Source organism: Lissotriton helveticus, chromosome 12, assembly GCF_964261635.1.
Source record: "Lissotriton helveticus chromosome 12, aLisHel1.1, whole genome shotgun sequence".
Taxonomy (NCBI): Eukaryota; Metazoa; Chordata; class Amphibia; order Caudata; family Salamandridae; genus Lissotriton; species Lissotriton helveticus.
In genome coordinates, this window is record NC_136073.1 from 584,318,054 (window position 1) to 584,340,645 (window position 22,592).

General features: G+C 43.2%; 1 protein-coding gene across 1 annotated transcript in view; it reads right to left on the reverse strand.

The window, feature by feature from the left end:
* The window catches only part of INSRR (insulin receptor related receptor), a 673,583-nt gene that overhangs the window by 346,958 nt on the left and 304,033 nt on the right, over positions 1–22,592 (reverse strand). The window contains exon 3 of the mRNA XM_078668487.1: positions 20,339–20,651. Within this exon, the coding sequence (XP_078524613.1) occupies positions 20,339–20,651 (313 nt within the window). The remainder of the gene's footprint in view (positions 1–20,338; positions 20,652–22,592) is intronic.

The window sequence follows — 22,592 nt, forward strand, 5'->3', positions numbered from 1 at the left end:
TACTGACCTCCCCCTGCATTTCGGTGCTTTGATTCATAAAATTTTCAATGCATCTAATACTGCAGGCTTGACCCATTTTTTTAAGTTGTGGGCTCCGGCCTTGTGTCCACTACCCAAACTATGTTTGGTGTGATACCGGCATCTATTCCTTCTATTTTTTCCAGCGTCTTTGGTGGGTTGCCATTATTACTTGCCTTGGTTGCTGGAGTACTACTACTAATTTGCCTGCTGCGCAATGGCTGCTTTTCCGGTGGTGCTGCACAGCCAAGACTGACTACAGATGCTTCGTAGCCATATGCTTGCATGATATAATATTTTGACCCTGGCCACACTCAGTGTGGCTTACGGATTGTCCTTTCGTTTTGCATATTACACTTGTGTGCAACTGGTCTTCACCTGCTTGGAATGTTCATTTGAATTGGCATTGTACCTTTGCCTCTCCAATACGATGTCTCCTGCCCCGGATTTTGATCTGCTGAGGAGTCCCTTAGTGTTCCATGAGCAAGAGTGTTCCGGTGTTGGGACTATGGCCTGCACGGCTGCGCTTGGAGTTTTGGCCAAGTGGGATATCGGTGCTGCGGCACAGGATTTCTTACAACGAAGTTACATCGAGCACCACGCAAGTTGTCCGCTGATGGTGCTGGAGGCACCACTCTTGAGGAACATGTTTGTTCTTTCAGTTTGCTTGAGTGGATGGCGTCTCTTTTCCTGACATAACAATGGCTTCCTCTTGGAGGCTATTGCAACTTACTGCTCATACTCTTTGATGGATTACCTGGCTGACACCAATCATCTGCAGGATTATTAATATTTTTTTTGCAGTTTCTTTTTTCTCTTTCCTCTTTTGTTGATACCTTGAACATTTCAACCTTATTAAAAGACAAACAATTTTTTTTATCTCTCCCTCCCATCGCCCCTAAACTTACAGCCTAAATTCCAAATTGACTTTTTCGGCTGAAATCTCTATTCACTTAATGATCAGTGCAGGGATTCTGCACTTACACAGAACTATGCGCAGGAAACCAGGACCTCGGTGTGTATTGGTGTACCAGAAACCCACCTCAGAACCCAGAACTGCAATCTGACTAGCTATAGTGTCTCATTCATTCTCTGTACTACAGCGAAGTTACCAATGATTAGACATCCTAGAACATGTCACTCCGTCCCTCTCAGGAATCGTGGGAAGAAGAACACTGTTTGGTTCAAACACTCATACTTGTCCACAACGTGAGTAAACAGAGACACAGTTTAGTTTAAAATGTTTATTTTAATTAACGTGCTCTACAATGCAGTATACTAGCCAACACAAGCAGTGAAATGCATAAGAACAATATAATCAGCATGGTTACAATTCCATAAAGCACAAACGGGGCAATCATTTTATAATGATAGTGGAAACAGGGCTACAGTGCCTTACCACCCTCTCCGTGCTTCAAGCTAGTTTATTATAATTATAGAAGACCTCTAGGCTTTTTCAGGGGGACCCCATACCTCTATGTTTAGATGCAAGGAATCACATCTCAGGACAAACACAGCTCTTCTTTGTTGGAATGAATCTCTCCAAGTGCCTTTACATGCATGCAACACCATATTAAAAGCACTCGAATTTCAGTAGTGCAGCTGTGTTCTATGTTCTGTCTATGGGCGCAGCACTGACCAAAGTGAATCAACAGCATACATTGTTTTTTTACTTTGAACACGCTGTTCAGACTAGGAGTATGGTGTACAGCTGAATGTGTGAAGGGCAGACAGTTCTCATGCACAAATGCATCAGCAGTTTATTCACAAGAATAAAGCCATGTAGTAACGTGCGCAAAAGCGGCAAGATGGCTGCCAAGCATAAACAAACTAATACTAACTTAGAAATGTCTGCAGTTAATTATATGACCTCACTACACTGGTAGCTTTCCGTCTACCTGTCAGCAGCTCCTGTATGTGTAGCCCAACCTGGTAAATGAAAAGCTTGTGGGTCCTCTTCAAAAACTTCATTTTGCAGTACTGCAACTTGCATACTACAGATAATTGTATAAATCTCCAACTCGTCTGTCTTTTTGATGGGTAGATCTTCAATATTCAGAATTATACTTAGTAGTGAATGTAGAAGGAACCAGTAGGAGCGGCTCCAAAAAGGGGCATAACTTATTATTAATGGGAGTGGCTTAGAAATGAGTCAGGAGGGGTTTAAGAAGTAATAAGGAAGGAGGAGTTTCGGGAGGGAGAGACACTACCACAAGAGGATAAGATCATTACAATTCACAACCTGCACTTCTAACGTTACTATAGCAATAAAGGACAGACAAAAATAGTAAATGTGCTTCAGTTCAGACCTAGTACTGGTACTGCAATAACCTTGCATACAAAATAAGATAGGCATAGACTTAAAACATAATTCCAAAGAAAATAATGTTAAAAGAAAACAACTTCTATTTACATTTTAAGAATATATATACACACATTTAATTTAATGGTAAGCAATGATACATGAACAACATTACAATATGTTATAATAAAAACCTTTCAATAACTTTTTAAATTTAAAAATAAATGTAAATTTACATAAACAAAGAATTATTTAGTTTACATCAATTCTATATATAACTTTATTTGTAATTTCTACAGTATAGATTAATATAAACAATTTACTTTAGGTGGGATTAAAAAAAATATTTAAAAATATTTTTCTCTTTTAATAAATTAATCAAATTATACACTTACTAGAAATTAAGTTAAAAGTGCAGTTGCATTTTATATTATTTTGTTCCCTATTTAAAATATATTTTTATATAATTTACATTCATAGTTAACATAAAAACATATTTCACTCCTTTTTTGTTAGTTAAATAAACTTTTTCAATTTTCTATATGCTTTACTATAGAGAGAGATTGAAAAAGTCCCTATTATAGAGGGAACATTTCTGTGTCTAGGAAGCATAGGTTGAACTTGAAGTGCTGTCTATCAGAGATTTTCAGCAGGATCGGAGGGGGCGTAGCTGGCTGCAGCCGTTGCCCGGGAGGTTGTGCGGTGAGGGTGGGTTTTGCAGTGGCGGCCAGTTTTGTCACTAGGGGCCGGTTTTGCAGCGATGCTGAAATATCGGCCCATAGTAACAAAAGCAGCAGTGCTGGGGGCGGTTTTGTTATGCAGCAGTGCTTGACACTTGTGCCGTACATCCCCTGGGGGTTGGGGAACAGTCCAACAAAATTGCCAGGGCTGCTTTTGGTTCCTAGTCCAGCCTTGATGTTCAGTATGCAACCAATTAACTAAAAAAGCAATACAGTTTTATCTATAAAGTTTTTATTATTATTTTTTTATTGAAATTTTCATCATATGCATACAAGTTATGTTAGTGTCATAAAAAAAATTCAACCTAAAGTAAACATCCTAGCATACAGTAATGCAGGATGAATAGCATCTACCGAAAGCACATTTATAATGCAGATACAGAGCAACACTTTATATCGTTACATTCCAGAATAACATACACCGCTATTCAGGTGTAGTGGATTGCCAATCTGGATCAGATCTTAAATATTCGGATAAGGGGAGCCAATAGTCTTTTGGTCTGGCACCCATTGGTAGTTCTTCTTCATACGTGTTCAAGGTGTCTTTACAGTAGACAAGATCAGTTAACCAATGTTTCTTATTAGGTGACCCTCTTCCTTCCCAGTACATATATAAACGTATTTTCGCCATCAATAATGCTATAATACAAAGTCTGCGTTTGACAGTTTTCATCTTTCCTACTATTCCCAGCAGGCAGATTTTCACTGTACAGTCTATTTATTTTTCCAATATTTGCCCTAAAGTCTCCACGACGTCCTACCAATAGTTATAGATTTTGGAGCATCTCCACGCTAAGTGTATGAAGTCTGCATTTTCTTCTCCACAGCGTACACAGTTAGCATCTACCCTTAATCCACATTTAAATAATTTAAGTGGGGTGTGGTATATTTGATGTAGATATTTATAGTGAATTAGACGGAGGTTGCCATTTAGTGTAAGCAGGGTTGTTAGTGTGCAGCTAGTTTGCCATTCTTCCTCCTGAAGTGGTGTCATTAATTGGGAACTCCATCGGTCTCTAGCTTTGTTAGTGTTTCCGGCGATTTCGCCTTGTAATAAACTATATAGCTTGGAGACCATGTGGGCATTATTTGGGCTGGTAATGACATTTGTAGCACCGCCAATGTCGGTGGTTCAGCTGGCAACGTGGCGTACAGATCCTTGATAGCCCCCCTGAATCTGTGGAATGTGAATTTGAAAATCAATGTTTGATTATGTAAGCAAGATCTGCTTCCTCAATGAAGTTACCGTCTATATATAAATACCTCATAGTAGTTATTCCGACTTTTTGTAGTATTGAGACACCTTTTCCAGTGTGTGTTACTGTCAGTGCAGGGTGGTCCTGAAGAGGTAGAGCTGGCGCATATAAACGTAGCTTCTGCGTGAGTTTCCCCATACGTTGCCATGTTGTGTTCGTAGTTTTTATGGTGTTTAAGTCAGCTCTGTTGATATGTGGGCGTGAATGTGGCAGAATACATCTAAGTGGGATCGGATTAGCATACCCATCTTCCACTGCTGTATGTGGCAGGTACCTTATCGGGAAGAACCAATAGTGAGCATATTGCGCTTGTGCACATAGATAGTATTGTAGCAGGTCTGGTACAGCAAATCCCCCTTGATGTACGGCAGTGTCAACGTGCATAGTTCTATTATATTCGTGCTGTCTTCCCAGCCCACATAAAGTGATTTACGCAAGCGGTGAGCCTCTTGAATACTGTTGCTGGAGGAGTTATCGGAATGTTATTGAAAAGGTAAAATATTTTTGGTAGAATGACTATTTTCACTATGGCCATTCTATCTGCAAGTGATAATGGGAGGTGAATCCATCTTTCTATTTTCTCCTCTATCTTAGAGATTGTCGTACCATAGTTCTACCGTATCACCACATCAGGTTCCCTATGATACCAGATACCTAAATAATTTACAGGGTCTGTCTGCCATTCTAGGGGAAATTCTGGAGTTGGGTTAGTGATATCTGTAAGGGGTATAATTGTGGATTTGCTCCGATTTATCTGGAGTCCTGAGTATCTGCCAACTTGAATGTATTCACGTAATAATTTGGATAAGTGAATATGGGGTTTTCTTACATATAGCATCATATCGTCTGCATACAGTGATATGCTTATTGGGCGTTGGGGGAATTGCAAGGCTGTAGCTGCATGTTGTTGGCGTAGCTTACACGCTAATGGCTCTAGCGATATAGCAAATAGCGGCGAGAGGGGACATCCCGGTCGTGTGCCACGTTGTATTTGGATAACATCCGAGACATGTAGATTTACTTTTATTCTCGCCACTGGCTTGTTGTATAGAACACGGATCCTTGTAATTAAAACAGGGGGTAGGCCCATTTACTGCAAGACAGTGAATAGATACACCCACTCCACTGAATCGAAGGCCTTGGCAGCGTCAAGTAAAACCGCTGCTGCCTCTAGCTCAGGGTTAAGCTGGTGTGATAGTGCAAATAGGGTGAGTATATTATGAGATGTAGAGCGGTGGGAAATAAAACCAGATTGGCCGGGCAGTATTATGTTTTGCATTAGTGGTTGTAATCCGGTAGCAATTATTTTTGTTAAAAGTTTGGTGTCTGTATTTATTAACGACAGTGGATGGTATGAATCACTACAGGCAGGGTCTTTATCAGGTTTCAACAGTGCCACAATGAGGGTTTCTCGTAATGTGGGTGGCAATATTTGTTTTTCATGCGCATCTCCGTACATTTCTACAATATCTGGACATAGGAGGTCTGCATACGCTTTGTAAAATTCTCCTGTGAACCCATACGGGCGCTGGGTGCCTTGCCGTTTGGGAGTGCTTTTATGGCGTCTGCGACTTCCTCTACTGTTATTGGTTGTGCTAAGTATTCTCCCTGGTTATCTGACAAACAAGCAATAGCAAGGTCTTCCAGATAATTGAGAATCTCATGAGCGTCAGCAGTGTCATGTGACGCATATAGATCGCTATAGGTGGCCATGAAGGTTTTGAATAGATCAGCTGTGGCATATTGTTGTATTCCTTGTGTTTTCTTCATATTAGTGACCACATGCATGGTACGTGAATTACATATTTTTTGCGCTAATATGCAGCCTGGCCTACCCCCTTCCCCATATGTTCTAACCATCTGGCAATGTGACAGGTATCGTAGTTCACTGTCTGCTAATTCTTGATATTCAGCCAATCGTTCTTTTATGTCTCCTAGTGTAGCAGCATTTTGTGTACATTCACAGTCTGTTTCCAGCTGTCTTAGGTTATCCTCACATTTTTTCAATTGGGTTTGAATGTCACGTAGCATACGAGCATTTGTACTAATACAAATGCAGCGTATAGTGGCTTTAAAAGCCTCCTAGAGCATGCCAGCATCTGTTACTGAGTTTGTGTTAATGCGGAAATATTCTTCTATGGCTTTGTGTATAGCCGTGCTATAGAGAGGGTCTAGCAAAGCCTTAGCATTAAAGCACCAGATGAAGGGCGGAGGAGTGTAGTGTGGAAGATCGAGTGTAAGCATTATAGGGTTATGATCTGATAATGTCCTGGTGAGGTGTCGTATATCCCTTATCCATGTTCTTGCTATGTTTGTTGCCAACCAATAATCTATATGTGCCCAGCTATTGTGGTACATAGAAACATGTGTGCCTTCTAGTTTATGAGGATTGTGTGATCTCCAAATATCTAATAATCCAAATTCAGACATTCCTTCCTGTAGTACCCTGAGGGCTGGTTTATGGGGTTCTTTTGTGGTGCCCGATCTGTCCAGTTATTCATTAAGTGATAAATTGAGGTCACCGCCCCACAATATTTCCATCTGCGGTAAAGTTCTCAACCTGCCCGAGATATTGTTGAAAATTGCAGGATCATCTACATTAGGACCATATGTGTTAACTAGGCCAATTTGAGTACCTCACACATGTCCAGTGATTATAATATAGCGACCATGTTCGTCCAACAGTGTTTGGTCAATTATAAAATGGGTCCCCTTTTTAACAAGTATAAGCACACCTCTTGCATAAGTTGAATAGGAAGATGTCAGTGTTACCTCAGCCCATCTATTACCTAATGAACATTTAGTATCTTTTGCTTTGCAGGTTTCTTGCAGTAATGCAATGGCTACAGGGTGCCGATCTAAGTATGTAAGTACTTGCCTTATCTTCCGGGGATTGTTGAGCCCACAAACATTCCACGTTAACATGCATAGTGTTGAGTCTGTTTTCTTATTTTCCATTTTGGTGTGAGTAGTGTTGTGTTATTGTCTGTTATGTGCGATACAATATCAACACACAGTGATGCGCTCTGGTGAGTGGCCTGGTAATATGAAGTTCCATGCATGCTTGAGAAAGTTCTATCAGTTGCTTTATCGGTTTCCGGGAAATAAAAAAAAATCCTAACCCCCATCCACTTCAGCATCCCAATTATGCCAAAGAAATAACCCCGTAATTGAAGTATTTAACATCCAACTTCGTCGTGATCACCCTGTGAGGGGCCGCTACGTGCACACATTAACACCCGCATAGCGGATGCAACCGGAACGTAGACGGTATAAATGGGTGTATAACAATCAACATTTCAAAAGGTATATTCGAACCATTTGTCCGGTCTCAACAAACATCTCGCGTAAATCTATCCTTAGTCTGGGAGCACCTAGATTTCATGTTGTCCTTTCGTATGTCCCCCTGCGCACATATCTGTATCTATGTACTTGCTTATATTACGTCCATTTGCTGAGGATGGATGTCTGCCCCATCAGTAAAGATTTACAGTTCCCAGTTGCTATCTAATCTGTGCATGAATTTGTGTTAAGTGATTCAGTGCTCATTAATAATAATAAGGGAAAAAAAACATACATTACGGTGCATAGTTTTGAACATTCAGCAATTACAATTCAATCAACATAGCAGTACTCCTATACATTTAGAGTAAGTAGTATGTACCACAGGGGGTTAAGTCACTAGATGTGTCCAGTTCTCTTGTATACATCGCTCACTGTATAGTACAAGCATAGATGGCGTTCGTTACAACTCATTTCAGTCCCCATTTAGTGGTGTTTAATGAGTGTCGACTGTGTATGCTCACTATTGCTTCTGCGCTGTACTGCATATGCACAGTCACCATGGCCAGCCTACGTGCCATGAAATATCTATTTAACAATCAGTCATGACGCAGTGGTATGCAATTCAACTAAGTATCTCATGTAAATGTTGTATATTTTTTCCCCGTGTAGAGAGTTTACGTCCTGTCTGCGTTCATGCAATAGCAGACGCCACCAAGCAACACATAGTAGTCTCTTTAGCATCATGTAGTCTTTTCATGTTATGGATGTGTTTACAGTTCGTCACCACTGCCCGCAGTCTGTGACGTAGATGGAGAGTGCTCCTTGGATTTCCGCTTAAGGGAGACGCATTCTATGAAGGCTTGAACAGCCTTAGGCGTACTCAATATTCTTGATGTGCTGTCGTGGGTGACACTCAGTTTCGCAGGATACAGCATAGCATAGGGTATTTCCAAGTCTCTAAGTTTCTTTTTTACTGCGGTAAATTCCCTGCGTGCCGCTTGCACAGTTGGAGTAAAATCTGGATAAAAAAAATATCATGCTTCTGATGTATGATCCGCTGCTTTTCACGGGCGTGGCGAAGTATTGCGTCTCTGTCCCTATAATTTAGCACACGGGCAACTATGGGACGAGGTGGGGCTCCTGGAGGTGGTGGTGGAGCCAATGATCGATGCGCCCATTCGATAATGAGCAGCCGGGAGAAGTTTTCTGCAGCAAAACATTCTTTTAACATATTCTCTATGTACATTTCTAGTCGTCCAGTATTGGCACTCTCCAATATTCCCATTATGCGAACGTTGTTCCGTCGCGATCTAGCTTCTAAATCTTTGTTTTTATTTTTGATGACTTCCATAAGTTTTTACATGGATGCACATTTTGTGGTTGTAGCACTCAATTCGTCTTCTACAGCTGAGATGCGTAGTTCTGCAGCATCCAGGTGCTCACCTGGTTTGTCTAATTTTGCAACCATGTGGTCTACTCGTCCTGTGAGAGCGTCTATTTTTCCTTCAATTGCCTGTAAACTGTGCTGGATGGCGCTGAGAGCGGCCGCCATGTTAGGGTCATGGTTGTGCTCCGATTCAAGTTCGGTGTCGGACATGGTTTGTGTATTCCTGGGCTTGCGACATGTATCAAACAATATTTTAGGCTGCTGCTTGTCTGGTTTGCCCATGTTGTATTGTGTGACATATTCAGTTTTGTAGCAGAGGAACGTGTTATGTGTACTGATAGGTATGCCTCGGTGTGTGACAGTGCAGCACTGTTCTTCTGCCTTCTAGCCCATTGCTTTTATGGTCATCAGATCTCTGCTCTGAAAGCTAACCTACTTTTTGCATTCGTCCTGAAGAGCCATTGTTGAGTAATAGCGGGGAGTGGCTTTGTTCTGAAGCTATGGCATTGGCCCACAGCAGCAGAGGAAATGTAATGTTCCACGTGGAGTGCGCACTAGTAGGCTCTGAGTAAGTGTGCATGGGGGTATCTGAGGATATAGTGCCAGAACAGTGCCAAGTGGTCAAGCGGGTTTTATCAGGTATTGGCGCTTTTTTTTTCTCCAGTTGGTGCTGCAGTGGTGCGATGCGTCTGCGTTCTAATCGTGCATATGCCGCACTCTTTTTTTCTTTTGATTTTTTGGGCGGTATAACGCTGTACTCCCTGCTTCTGCAATGCGCCTCCGGTTGAGACGATTTGTGATGTTACTGTGGAGAACTGACAAGTTATGCGCAGTGCTGCAACGGCGCCAAATTACACCTCCTAGTTATTATTAATTATTTTTAACCTCTGGTTACTTCCGACATGGCCGCCATTTTCATTCCACTGAGTGCTCGGTACAGTGCAATAAGCGCTCCAGTATACTGGTTGCGTATGACCGGTCCAGGGGCTCCCTCCAGCAAATGGCAGTATAGCCGCACTCTACATCACTTAAGCGCACTCACCCTCTGTTCAGATTGCATTTGGGTCTCCGGTCTGCGAGTTTCAGCACAACTCGCAGTCAGAGGATAATGACGGCCACCATCTTGTGTAGCTTATCTGTCTCCATGTCCGTCAGGTATAAGCGCTTTTTCGGGGCAATTTCAGGAGCGGACAGTTACCATCTCCTCATATTTCGGATCCCCCATCATTCAGATATCATAGCAGGTTCAAATGGCGCATTTGTAGGCATCGCTGGTACCCGTTTTTAGCTAATTTTCGTTCCGGTCCTGCGGAGCAGCACTACCGCACTACCATCTCGCTGTGCGCCCTCTAGCAACCCCCAGTGTCATCTATAAAGTTTGCAAGGTCCAAATCAATTTCAGAAAAAGTACATATTTATTAGCCATGTGAACCAAAAAACTATGTGAACCAAAAAACTAAAAGAAATATGAGCAAAGAAACACCAGCAACTCAAGACCACTTTGGACCTTCTTAGACCTCATCAATGCGGTGTAGCTCGAGTCCTGTTGCATAGTGAACACCAGACCAAGATCTTGACATATCCATCACACAGGTAGTCAATTGCAACAAAAATATACGTGATGGAAAGAATGGTTGAATTAATCTCAATCACAGACAATTGCTCACGGCTGCATCCCGATCCATTGTTCTTCACCCACTAAGCCACTCTAGACAGAAACCAGCCATATGTAAATCAGCCTTCCTTCTGTTCCAATAGGAACAGTCCATCACACTTGAGATAGCTACGGCAAAAAATCCAAGGTGATGGAACGAATGCTTGAATTAATCTCAATTACTGCTATTTGCCTGGGCTTAATCTCATTCCTTCGTGTGGCCCCTATTTTGCAGTAGACAAAGACAGCTACATGTAAATCAGTATTGATCCAGCTCCAATAGGAAAAGTAGTTGAACTGCCAGGTCAGGTTCCCTCCAGATGACTAACAAATAACCCCAAATAAGTTTCGGCCTCCTTGGGCATTGTCAGTGAGGTACAGCTTGAGTCTTGAGGCACAGAGAGCACGTATGCAGAGACCCTCTAATGAATAAACAATATACACAGAAAAACCAAAGGAAATGATGGACGGAGCGTTGACAATACAAGCACTCACCCCCAGTCAACTGATCTGGGTTTAATCCATCACCGTTCTTTAGCCCACTCTGCCACCCCTGTTCAGACATGGCCATATGCAAATCAGTCTGACCCTGTGCCTCATGGGAACAGTCCAGCCCGAACTGCCAAGCCATGCCTTCCCTGGACCAGAAACAAGCTACCGAGGACCGGTTTCTGGCATTTCAGACGTCCTCAGCCCGGCTTGCTTGAATCCAGTGGCAAAGTGAGCAAGGGACTCACGTCTGAGCATACCCTGCCAACTTATGGTGAACAAAGAAAAAAACAAAGGAAATGATGGACGGAGCGTTGACAATACAAGCACTCACCCCCAGTCGACTGATCTGCGTTTAATCCATCACCGCCCACTCTGCCACCCCAGTTCAGACATGGCCATGTCTGAACTGGGGTGGCAGAGTGGGCTAAAGAACGGTGATGGATTAAACCCAGATCAGTTGACTGGGGATGAGTGCTTGTATTGTCAATGCACCGTCCATCATTTCCTTTGGTTTTTCTTTGTTCGCCATTAGTTGGCAGGGTATGCTCAGACGTGAGTCCCTTGCTCACTTTGCCACTGGATTCAAGCAAGCCGGGCTGAAGACGGCTGAAATGACAGAAACCAGTCCTCGGTAGCTTGTTTACGGTCCAGGGAAGGCATGGCTTGGCAGTTCGGGCTGGACTGTTCCCATGAGGCAAGGGGTCAGACTGATTTGCATACGGCCATGTCTGAACTGGGGTGGCAGAGTGGGCTAAAGAACGGTGATGGATTAAACCCAGATCAGTTGACTGGGGGTGAGTGCTTGTATTGTCAACGCTCCCTCCATCATTTCCTTTGGTTTTTATAAACAATATACACGTCTACCATGTAATAAATGCGTATGATGAACGACAGATTTGGGCGCTAAATCTTTTCCTATTTCAAACTGCCTAAAAAGTAGTTAGACAGCGTTCACCCATAAAAAAACTATTTCACATTGGCTTGGACATTTTAGGCACATGTAGTGAAATAGATAAAGGGATAGCCCTCCCTCCATTTACTTTTACAGATTTTTCAACATCTATTCTTTGTGGACAACAGTCAATCATTCTATATTTTAACAAAATCCATTTGGATGTTTTGCTTTTTTATTGCTACCCCCTTGCATCACCCACTTCCACCTCCACCAGCACAGAGCTTTCCCATGAGTAAGCCTTCCACCGCAGGCCATGCATGCAACAATTAACAATGGTTCTTAAAAGTATGTTTGATTTACCTTTGTAAATCCCCAATAAGGATCCTGTAGAAGCTTGGAATGAACAGATAGGTGTCCCCTTCACCTGCTCAGCATTTCTAACACTAAAATGTCAGTGCTACTCTTGAGATATACTTAGGCCTAATTTAAGCACCATTTTCAGATCCTAATCTAGTCTGACCCTTGAACAGCAGAGAAGGGGCATTTCTCACTATATCACCCTCATCTCACTGATGAGAAAAGAGGTAGCAGTTTCCGCATTCCATTGCACCATACCTACAGAACTGGTGAGGAAAAGAAATGAACTAACTGCATCAGCCTCTGTCTGATGTTTGAGGTTGTAGGATGTTGAAGGCACAGCTAATATTGATCTGTTAATAAAACACTACACAACAATGGAAAATGAAGCAATTCAACAGTATTGATCTATGGTTTTGTTCTCCAATTATTTTTGCACTATAATGTGATGTACTAATTGGAAGGAAGTAAGAATGCATTTTGAGGACAGGAACAGTGTTGTGACAACACAGAAAGGGTGTCAGATACCTTTAAATGGCTTAAAATGGCCTTATTACTAGTGACCTTACAAAAAACAGTCACTTGCATTGTGTTCCAAAGATGCTTGCATTAGAACTGCCATGGTGGTACGATGAGAGTGAAGGAAGGAGGGAGGGTGACGTCCAGAGTTTAAGCATGAGCTATACAAGGACAATGAATGCATTTTCTGTAAATGGTTAAAAGTAAATCACAGTGCATATGGAGGAATGGGGTAATACGATCATCTTCCTTTAAAAACTGTTTTTAAGTGCAGAAAGAACTGCAGGAAGAAAGGGTTGAAGAAGACATCTCTTCCATTAAAGTGGGGAAAGTAAAGAAATACTACAGCATCAAAAAACAAAAGTGTCTTGGGACAGGGGTGTCCCCTACGTGGCATATACCCCTGCAGTGAGTGACCCAACTGCAAGGTTTGTTATGTTATGTTAAGCATACTTATAAAGCGCATAGCTGCCCCAGCAATAGGGCGTCCCAGTGCTAGGACAGACAGATGGCTATCGGGATAGAGTTAACTAGAGGTTAGAAAAAAACCAGGTTTTAATCAATTTCCTAAATACCCAGTGATCTTGTGTGTCCCGAGCAGCAAGAGGGACTGAGTTCCAGAGGGCGGGTGCCATGGCCCTGAAAGAGTGCCCCTCTGCTCTAAGCCTGCACACTCTGGGGATGCTGGCTAAATGCAGATTAGGGGAGCACAGAGCTCGAGTCGGAACGTACGGTGAGCACAGCCCTTGCCTAATTTGAGGACCTTGTCCATGCAGGATTTTGTGCGTAGTGCAGAGAGTCAAACTGGACTCTCTGTTCTATCAGCGGCCAGTGGTACTGACAAAGAAGATTGGAGGTATGGTAATTCTTTGGTAGGGCAAAAAGAGTGCGTGCAGCCGCATTCTGTGCCCGTTGGAGTCGTTTGGTTATGGTCTTGTAACTCTGAGTAAGAGCCCATTGCAGTAGTCTAATTGGGACTGCACCGCAGCTTGGACAATTGTTTGATGGATGGATGCGTTGAAAAATCCAGAATGGGTTTCAGGCTGCGTAAGAGACCAAAGCAGGTGCATGCCACGGTTTTGGCTTGCCTCAATAGAGAGAGCACTATCGACCAGAACTCCTAGGTTCTTAACCACGGTTTTCAGTTGGAGAAGGGGAACCCAAGGCCGTAGGCCACCATTGGTTGTACCATTGATGGGCATCATGGCCCACCAAGAGCACCTCAGATTTGGTGGAGTTCAGTTGCAAGTAATTATCCGCCATCCAGCCTGAGATGGCCAGAAGATTCTCTTGAAATTTAGCTTGGTCCTGTTTGGGGTTATTGGAAAAGGTGAATACAATTTGGGTATCATCGGCATACGATACCATGTCGATATTCTGTGCTTTGGCGATGAGGGCCAGTGGGTGGACATACACGTTAAATAGCGTGGGGCTCAGGGCAGAGCCTTGGGGAACACCGCAACTGAGAGGGTAGACATTGGACAAAAAAGGGGGTGGGAGGGGAGAGACCTGAAAAAAGCGATCAGTCAAAAAGGACATGAGACAGGCCAAGACCTTGCCCTTGACCCCGATCTCCTCTAACAGTTGTAGCAGAATCTTACTGGAGACCATGTCTAAGGCCGCACTGATGTCCAGTAAACTTAATGCCGAGGTCTTGCCCTCCTCCAGAGTGGCCCGTAGCTGCTCTGTGACTGCAAGTAGTGCAGATTCAGCACTGTGTCTGGGCTGGAAGCCATTTTGTGACCTGTCCAGTATCTCCTTTACTTCCAGGTATTTGGTCAGAGCGATGTTTACATAGGACTCCATAAGTTTGGGAGCAGAGAAATTGGGTGGAAGTTCTCTGGAAATGATGCTTCAAGGAATAACTTTGGCGTGTTTGCAGGACTTAGGGATCACCACAGTTTGGAGTGAACTGTTTATCAACTCCCAGCCCTCAGTCAAGAGGGAGTCGTGAAATGTACTCAAAAGGTCATGTTTTAAAGGGTCGTCGGAAGAGCCTGATTTTACCTTGGCCGACATGGCAGACATGTGAAACCAGTGTCCTTGCTTTGTAGTTGCCCAACTAACATGCTAATCCATGGTAAAAATCTAGAACTTCTTCTGTGACCGGAGGTGCACCAAGCATGCCCTCTTTCTAAAACATGACACTATTGCCCAAGTCCTGGGTTATTGACTTGCAATTTTTGGCAACGCACTGATTTTTTGCAAATTTGTTATCACGAAGACCTATTTTTAGGTGTCATACAGGAATATTGCTTACTGGCCCCAATTGAGTAAAAGTTCTTCTTCTGTGTGACACCCATTCCCTTGCACTGACATCCAGTATGTGTATCACATGTGTGTACGCATTGCACATGTTTGGCCCACTCAAGACAGTGAGACTCTCTGTACAGTGTATGTTTTGCTGGCGCAAGTGGGATCCATTTTGGATGTCCCAAGATGGTGGGTGGATACAGTTTCCCCAGAAAGTGGGAATGCATTGCTTGCATCCCTGTGGCTGTAGGGTGGATTCTGAGAAACTGAAGTGAGGGAGGATGGCAACAGGTCTGCCCTTGCAAATTCTTTTAAGAACTTTTAGTAAGGTATTGGTGATTATAGTTTCGAAGCACTGCCATTTAGTGCACGGTCGGGGAGAAGGAGTCAGTCAACATATTCTGTCTGGTGGATCTTATAATTTCGGATTGAAATTAAGAGACCACTCGGTATGAGGATCTTAATGAACTCTACAAAGCTTCTAATTTCATGTTTACAGCTATTTCTTGATATCGTGATCTGCAGGAGTCTGCTCTCCTTCCACTGACAGGTAAACAAATACAATCACTCATTCATCGCCCTTTTTCAAGGGAGAAAGCTTAAGCTATTAATACATGCAAAAAGAGAGATAAAATACATATTATATGGTACACACTGTGACCTTAATCATCTTTAGGGCAGTTGAGGATGTGGACACTGCTGTCTGTGAAAGAAGCAGATGCAGGGAGCTAGAAGGAAGTTTTGTCACTTTGTCAATGTCTAAAGTGGGTAAGAAGGTGCTGATTTTGCTTATGGGAAAGCAAGAGCAGTAGGGGTTTATCTTTGTTTATGTCTTGGTGAACCGTACTTGATGTTTAAAGAGACATTGAAGCATTTCCCTAACTCATGCTTCAGTTAAACTTTGTCTTAGTGAGCTGTGCTGACTTTCATTTGTTTGTGCCCAGTGAGGGAATAGTTTCTGATGGGCAAACCCCTAAAATAGGAACATAAAGAACATAAAATCCTTAATAAGACACAGTGTCCATGAGGTGAGCAAAAGTGTAACAATACATTTGAACTTTGATGAAGGTAAGGAACAAGAGTTTTTTTAAGCTTGGCCTGGCAGATGAAGGGTGATACCCTGAAACCGGTCCCAGGAGGTCCCAGGATGCTTGTTTCCAGTCCAGGGAAGACATGGCTTGGCAGTTCGGGCTGGACTGTTCCCATGAGGCACAGGGTCATGGCTGATTTGCGCGTAGCTGTGTCTGAACTGGGGTGGCAAAGTGAGCTAAAGAACGATGATGAATTCAACCCAGATCTGTGACTGGGGGTGAGTGTCTGAAAAGTTTCAGCACTCCGTCCATCATCTCCTTGTGTTTGCTATGTCTGTAGGTTATCATTTTTCTCACTGTCCTCAGCTCATATGCTCAGTCTTTGTGGTATTTAGCTTTAGAAGGTTATTTATCAATCATGTGTATGATACGATGGCAGTCATCAAGTTTAAATCATAGAAGTCTTTCAGACCATCCATTTTTTAAAAATGATTTCGGTGTGATCCACATAGTTGCAATAGGTGAAGTTGAATGATTTGACCGAGTTGAGTAAGGAGGTTAGATAGATGTTGAATAGAAGAGGGGATATGATGGACCACTTTGGGTGACCAGACATTCAGAAGCAATATCCAATCAGAAAACTCCAGATTCCAATATGGCATTGTGCTTCGATTAGCCTACTCTGCTGATGCTGAAGCAGATTTATCACATATGACTTATATTTGACTGATATTGCTCTAGTTTATACAGGCCTGATTAGGTATCCACTCTACAGATTATTTTTTTGCAGGAGCCACATAGTTTGTTAGGTTAATGTGTCAGCTGTAGACCGGTGCAAATACTCTAACAAGCATTAGTGTGAACCTGAAATGAGTTAATATAGCCTGCCATGTCACAAAAAGCTGCTGTAACAGATTATCTTTCACAAATGGGTTAATATCTAGATAACCCTGCCAAAGTCAACACACTGAAGATTCATCTCCTTCAACCAAATGATGTGGAAACCATAACCAAGGCATTTCAGGCTGAAAGCATTTGCAATATAAATGACCTCTCTAGACATCTCTGCTGAACATCGACTAACATTTTTGTATAATGTAATTTAAGATCTATGTAGTATGAATCTGCTTTTTGAACTTTGACGCCTATGAAATTCTGCTTTATCTTTATCTAATTTATGATCATAGCAGACAAATTGCTGTTATGTGGTCCAATGTAATTAATGTACTAAATGCAAAATATTAGGTGAACATTTGGGGTAGTGTTTTTATTGGGAGAAATGTGGGGATGATGGGTGGTAGGAATTTTATGAATCCTCAAAGATTTTGAATTTTCCTTCACAAAAATATGAGGAAAATCTGTGATTTAGCCAAAGTTAGGAATTTGAAGGCCATTCTGGGTAAGAAAATGGAATCCACGCAAACTACACCACCACATCCTTCCCTAGGTACCTTGTTTTCAAATGTGTTTGGGCCAGGAAGGTTTTGTTGGGTGTAGACCAATTCCTGGCCTAAATATCACAGCTACCCACAACCCCAGAATAGGGCACTGTACAAGTGGTGTGGCTCACTGGCTCACTGGTTAGAGGCGGCAGACCCGTAAGCAGAGAACGGCCCGGGACCAGGGTTCAATTCCCGACGCGGCAGGGTCGTGGACCAGGGTCAAAACAGACTCGATAATTCTCGCCTCGGTGCCTACTCTAACCAGGGAACACACTCGGCAACTCTGGGCATTAAGCTTGTCTCATCTCTACAACGGCCCCCCACAGACGCCGGGGATGCCTGGTTTCACCTTGAAGATACCCAGAAAGGGACCATCTCACAGGGAAAACCAGGACGAGTTCCCCAGCGGTCTTCAGCGCCAGGATACTCCATGGAGTCGCAGTGCACTTTACAAGTACACCCACATTTACATTTACAAGGCAAAATCTTCATCTTTCCTTGTGTCTTAGAGGCCTTAGGGATCCTTTCTGTTCACGGGCGACAGCTCAGTCACATAAGTGGGTTACTACTTTTATCGACAGACGTGTAGGCACACTGGGTGGTCGGACCCTTATGGATCCCCCACAGATTCCATTAGTACGATCTGCTTTCGCTTTCATTTTGCTGTGCAACATTAATGCGCATAGTATGCTGCGCAATACAGCAAAACAAAAATCAAACTTGGGACTCCTGGGAAGCATGACCGTGTGTACCAACTTTGACCTTTGAAAAGGAAATGTTTCTGGTGTTTTTCGAGAAACATTTTCTTTTCCAGTGCAGTGGATGACCCGTAAAAGTGCACCGCACTGTGAAATTAATGTGGTGCATGTCAACAGGTCGTCGGTCCAAAAGATCATGTAGCCTGATGTCCTGTCCAACAAGAAGTGATGACAAGTTGTGGGGATATGATGGCCACATTGCATTAACTTCTTTACTTCATGATCATAGGGAATTTCTCCAATTCCAGGATGCCCACAGGATGGTAGGTTTCTGGGCCTGGGGAACAGCAGAAAGCACAGTGGTCAAAGAAAGGTGGCAGGTGCTGCTAATAGCCGTGCACAGCTAAGAGAGATTCTCAGGTGCCATACATGTTCTAAGAAGAAGAGGGCTAGAGAGAGAATACAAATATTGAGACAATCAAAGAAGATAGAAGAGAAGATAGAGAAATTATGTTCTAGAAAAGGAGAGAAGATTAAGAGAAAGAAAGGAGAGTAAAAGAAGAGAGAGCAGGAGAGAAATGAATTTGCCATGTCTAGTACACATAGCTGGCTTCCATGCTTACAATACACAAAAAGCTGGCAGTCAGCCTACCTTACAACTTTACATCCTTCCACTTTAAGTCCCATCTAGTTGATAGGACTTATTGTTGGATTGTGAAAAGCTGATTGAGAGTGCTTTAATATGTACCTCAAAAATCCACATATTTCCTCACATATAATCACACTTTGTGCACCCTGAATATCAAAACCAAAATATAAATTACAGAATATCAAATCAAAAATATTAACAGGTAAGTAAGTATAGTTTTCTTTTCCTTACGCCACATAAATGTACCTAAGAAATATATCTATATCTTCCAGGTATGTAGATGTGGAGTTAGAAATAGTAAATCATAAGTTTCCTGTATTCACTTAGTTTCAATATTCTGTCCTCTTTATTCTTGTAACACAATTTTCTGGGGGGTTGTTATTTATTAATACAACCAGTATTTGGGAAAGAATGCATCAATAGAGCACAGCTTTAATATTTTGGCATAGCTGAGGGTCATGTGCCCCTAAAAATATACTTCTGACTATGGGTCAGCCTACACAGTCAACTATCGGGCATCAACAACTATTACTATGTTCTTTCCTTGATTGATCGACCTCTCACTCCCCACCATCCCGCGCATCTGAAGATTAACCACCGGTGGGAGATCCTTCTCCCACCTCGCCGCCAAGACATGGAACACCCTACCACTGAGCCTACGACAGACCCAAGACCTGCTAACCCTCAGGAGGATACTCAAGCCCTGGCTGTTCGATCAGTAGCGCCCCCCCCCAGCTCCTTGACCCCCTCGCAGGTATGTAGTGTGCTTTACAAATGATTGATTGATAGATTGAAGTAAACCAATACTGTTTTTTCTGAGGAGACTGGCTTGGTCTATACTACTCACATCCCTACTAATTTGGATATTCATAGAGGGTTTGTAGAGGTGGAGCGAGTGTCCGAATTAGCAAATTGATCACTCACTCTGGCAGAAAATCATAAAATGATATTGATATCAGATGTTTGAATTTCATGTTCTCACGGGATGCAATTCACCATGCATGAGTTTGACAGGCACCGAATTCTGCTATGAAGAATTGCATTTTATTATAATACTTCCATGTCTGTTTCTTTGTTGTTGAGCACTAGAAGTTTGTAAAGTGATTTTAAACAGTTTATGCAGGAAAGGGGTCTACACAGCCAACATTCAACCCTCATGGAAAGCAGACGTACAGTTTCACAGTGTTCAGGCATACTGCTTTGGTTAATTTTACACCTAGGGCTTACAGTGGTACTTACTTCCTGTCGAGACAGAACAGATCACAGCCTTCCACAAGGTCAAACATTAGAAGGGTTTGTTGCCTTCAGATGTCTAATACAAATCATAATCTCCATGTCAAGGGAAGGTTGTTTTCCTTACCTGCTCTCATTCCTGGTAAATCCAGATGGGCATTCAGATAGGCATTTGCCCTGAAAGATGACAAACTTGGAGGAATCACGGGGGTTCTCCGTGATCTTGCGCAGACTGGCACAGTACTCAGGAGTCACGCAACGCCATCCCTCATATTCGTATGTCTGTGCCGGGCACGAGTGGAGACAATGCCCGTTGAAGAAGAAGTGGCGGCATGTAACGCAGGCCCCGCTGTCCATTGGCTGGCTGCATCCTCCCAAGCACTCGTGGTGACAGCACTCCCCATTGGCGGTGCAGGCAACCCCAGGGCCGCAATTACATACTGTGGAAAAACAACAAGCAACATATTAATATATATCATACGGAATGGCAACATAAAGAAAGATCGACCTAGAGAGAAAGGGATAACGTTTAAATGTACCACAGTAAGAATGGTTAGCGGGGTATTCATGGGGTGCAGAAATCTTTATCTGGATTTGGGGCACAGGGATATGAAGTCTTCTTTTGCCTTCCTCTTTGACCAGGCCGGCTTCACTGCATTCCAGAACCACTAACAGGAGTCACCCCTTAGGAATTTGCTTGGTCTGTCCCCTCAATCATTGGCAGGGCAATGCTTCCTGAGCCCTTAATTCCTAACTTGGCCTCATAAAATATCTAGGTATTGCAATTGTTATTTTTAGTGACGCTCCATGCCTATCTCGGAGATACTACAGTCATACCTGTCCTCGGGAGTAGCCACTTTCATAATTAGTGAATGCTATTAATTAGGCAAGGGAACATCAACTTGGTCAGTGGGTGATCAACCATGGGAAGCAATTGTACTTATCAATAAATAATGCTCAAGAGAGTGAACTACATACAGATCACGTGCCTCTCTCTTCTTATGTCCTGTTGTCATTCTTTGGTTTCCTTGCTTTCAGATAAAAATTGTTCCTGCCCTCAAATACTAAAAGATAATTGCAGTATGCCCTAAATACTTCCTACAATAATTTTCACTTCTAAACATGGGATTCCTGCTCATACAATAATAATAATAATAATAATCCACATTTGTAAAGCGCACAATCACCCGTAAGGGTCTCTAGGCGCTGGGGGCCGTCGGGAAGATTAAGCGAGCTATTGCCCAGAGTCACATGGTGCTGGGCTAACCTGCCGCCGGAGCCGGGGATCGAACCGTGGTCCCCAGATTCCGGAGTCAGTCGCCCTGGCCGCGGCGCCACCACCTTCTGCTCCCACTTCATTTGGTTACACTACTACATTTCGTGAAATCAGGTCTCTTCTCAGATGTCTTACCTCTTTAGCACCTCTGCATTACAGCATATACAGTGAACAGGCCCTCTCATGACTCAACCTTACATTTACAACCCTCCTCGTGGTCAGTGAACACATGAAAGAGAATTTGCAGCAGCAGCCGATCCATTAGGGCTGAGGAGCGCCCTTCCCCCCTCCACCACCAGCAAATACAAAGATAATAAAAGGGGTTTTAAACCTTTTTTGTTATTATTTTATTTTAATCTCCTGAACGCGCCCTCACGACTCTGACGAGCTGTGGTGGTGGATCCAGGGGATGACACTGCTGGAGGGGGAGTCGTGGGCACTACCTTCCCTGTGCCTGACGGTTTGGCCGGCTGTCTCAGGTTGGCCAAACTGTCATGCGCAGTGAAGCTCTCTCCAGCCCCAGCTGTGATGCTGGGGATGGAGAGAGCAGGTACATGCCCCCAGTCTGCCTAGGTGTGCAAGCTGCCAGTGCTCAGGCCACTTCTGATGTTGCTTTCATGCAGCATCATGATTGGCAGCAGTGCAGTCTGGGAACCAGTGCCCAGAAGAAGCCTGGAGGAGCACGATGTGCTCGACAGCGACAGCGTTCAGATAAGTTTTCCCCAACCTGAACCCTCACGCCCTCCACACCTCTCTCCTCCGGCCCAGCCCGCCCGCCACTTGGCAGGGGATGGGCTGCTACTGAGAACTTTTCCTCCATTTGTTTTCGTAATTCTTTAAAGAAACAATTATTCAACACACACCTTCACCTCCTGACTTCCTCCATCAAAAAAAATAGCAACTCTTCTCCCATATTTACTCCAATCCATATCTCCCTACCGAATTGGAAATGTAGCAGTTATCTAAGCAGAACCACTTATCTCATGGGTCTAGAGATCACAGCTTTACAATTATGTCCTATGTCCTTACATGGCTTTCAGGCTGCATGGATTTTGTCAAATAAACTGAATGTCAGGCTTGGGGTACGTCCTAATAGTTCCCCGCC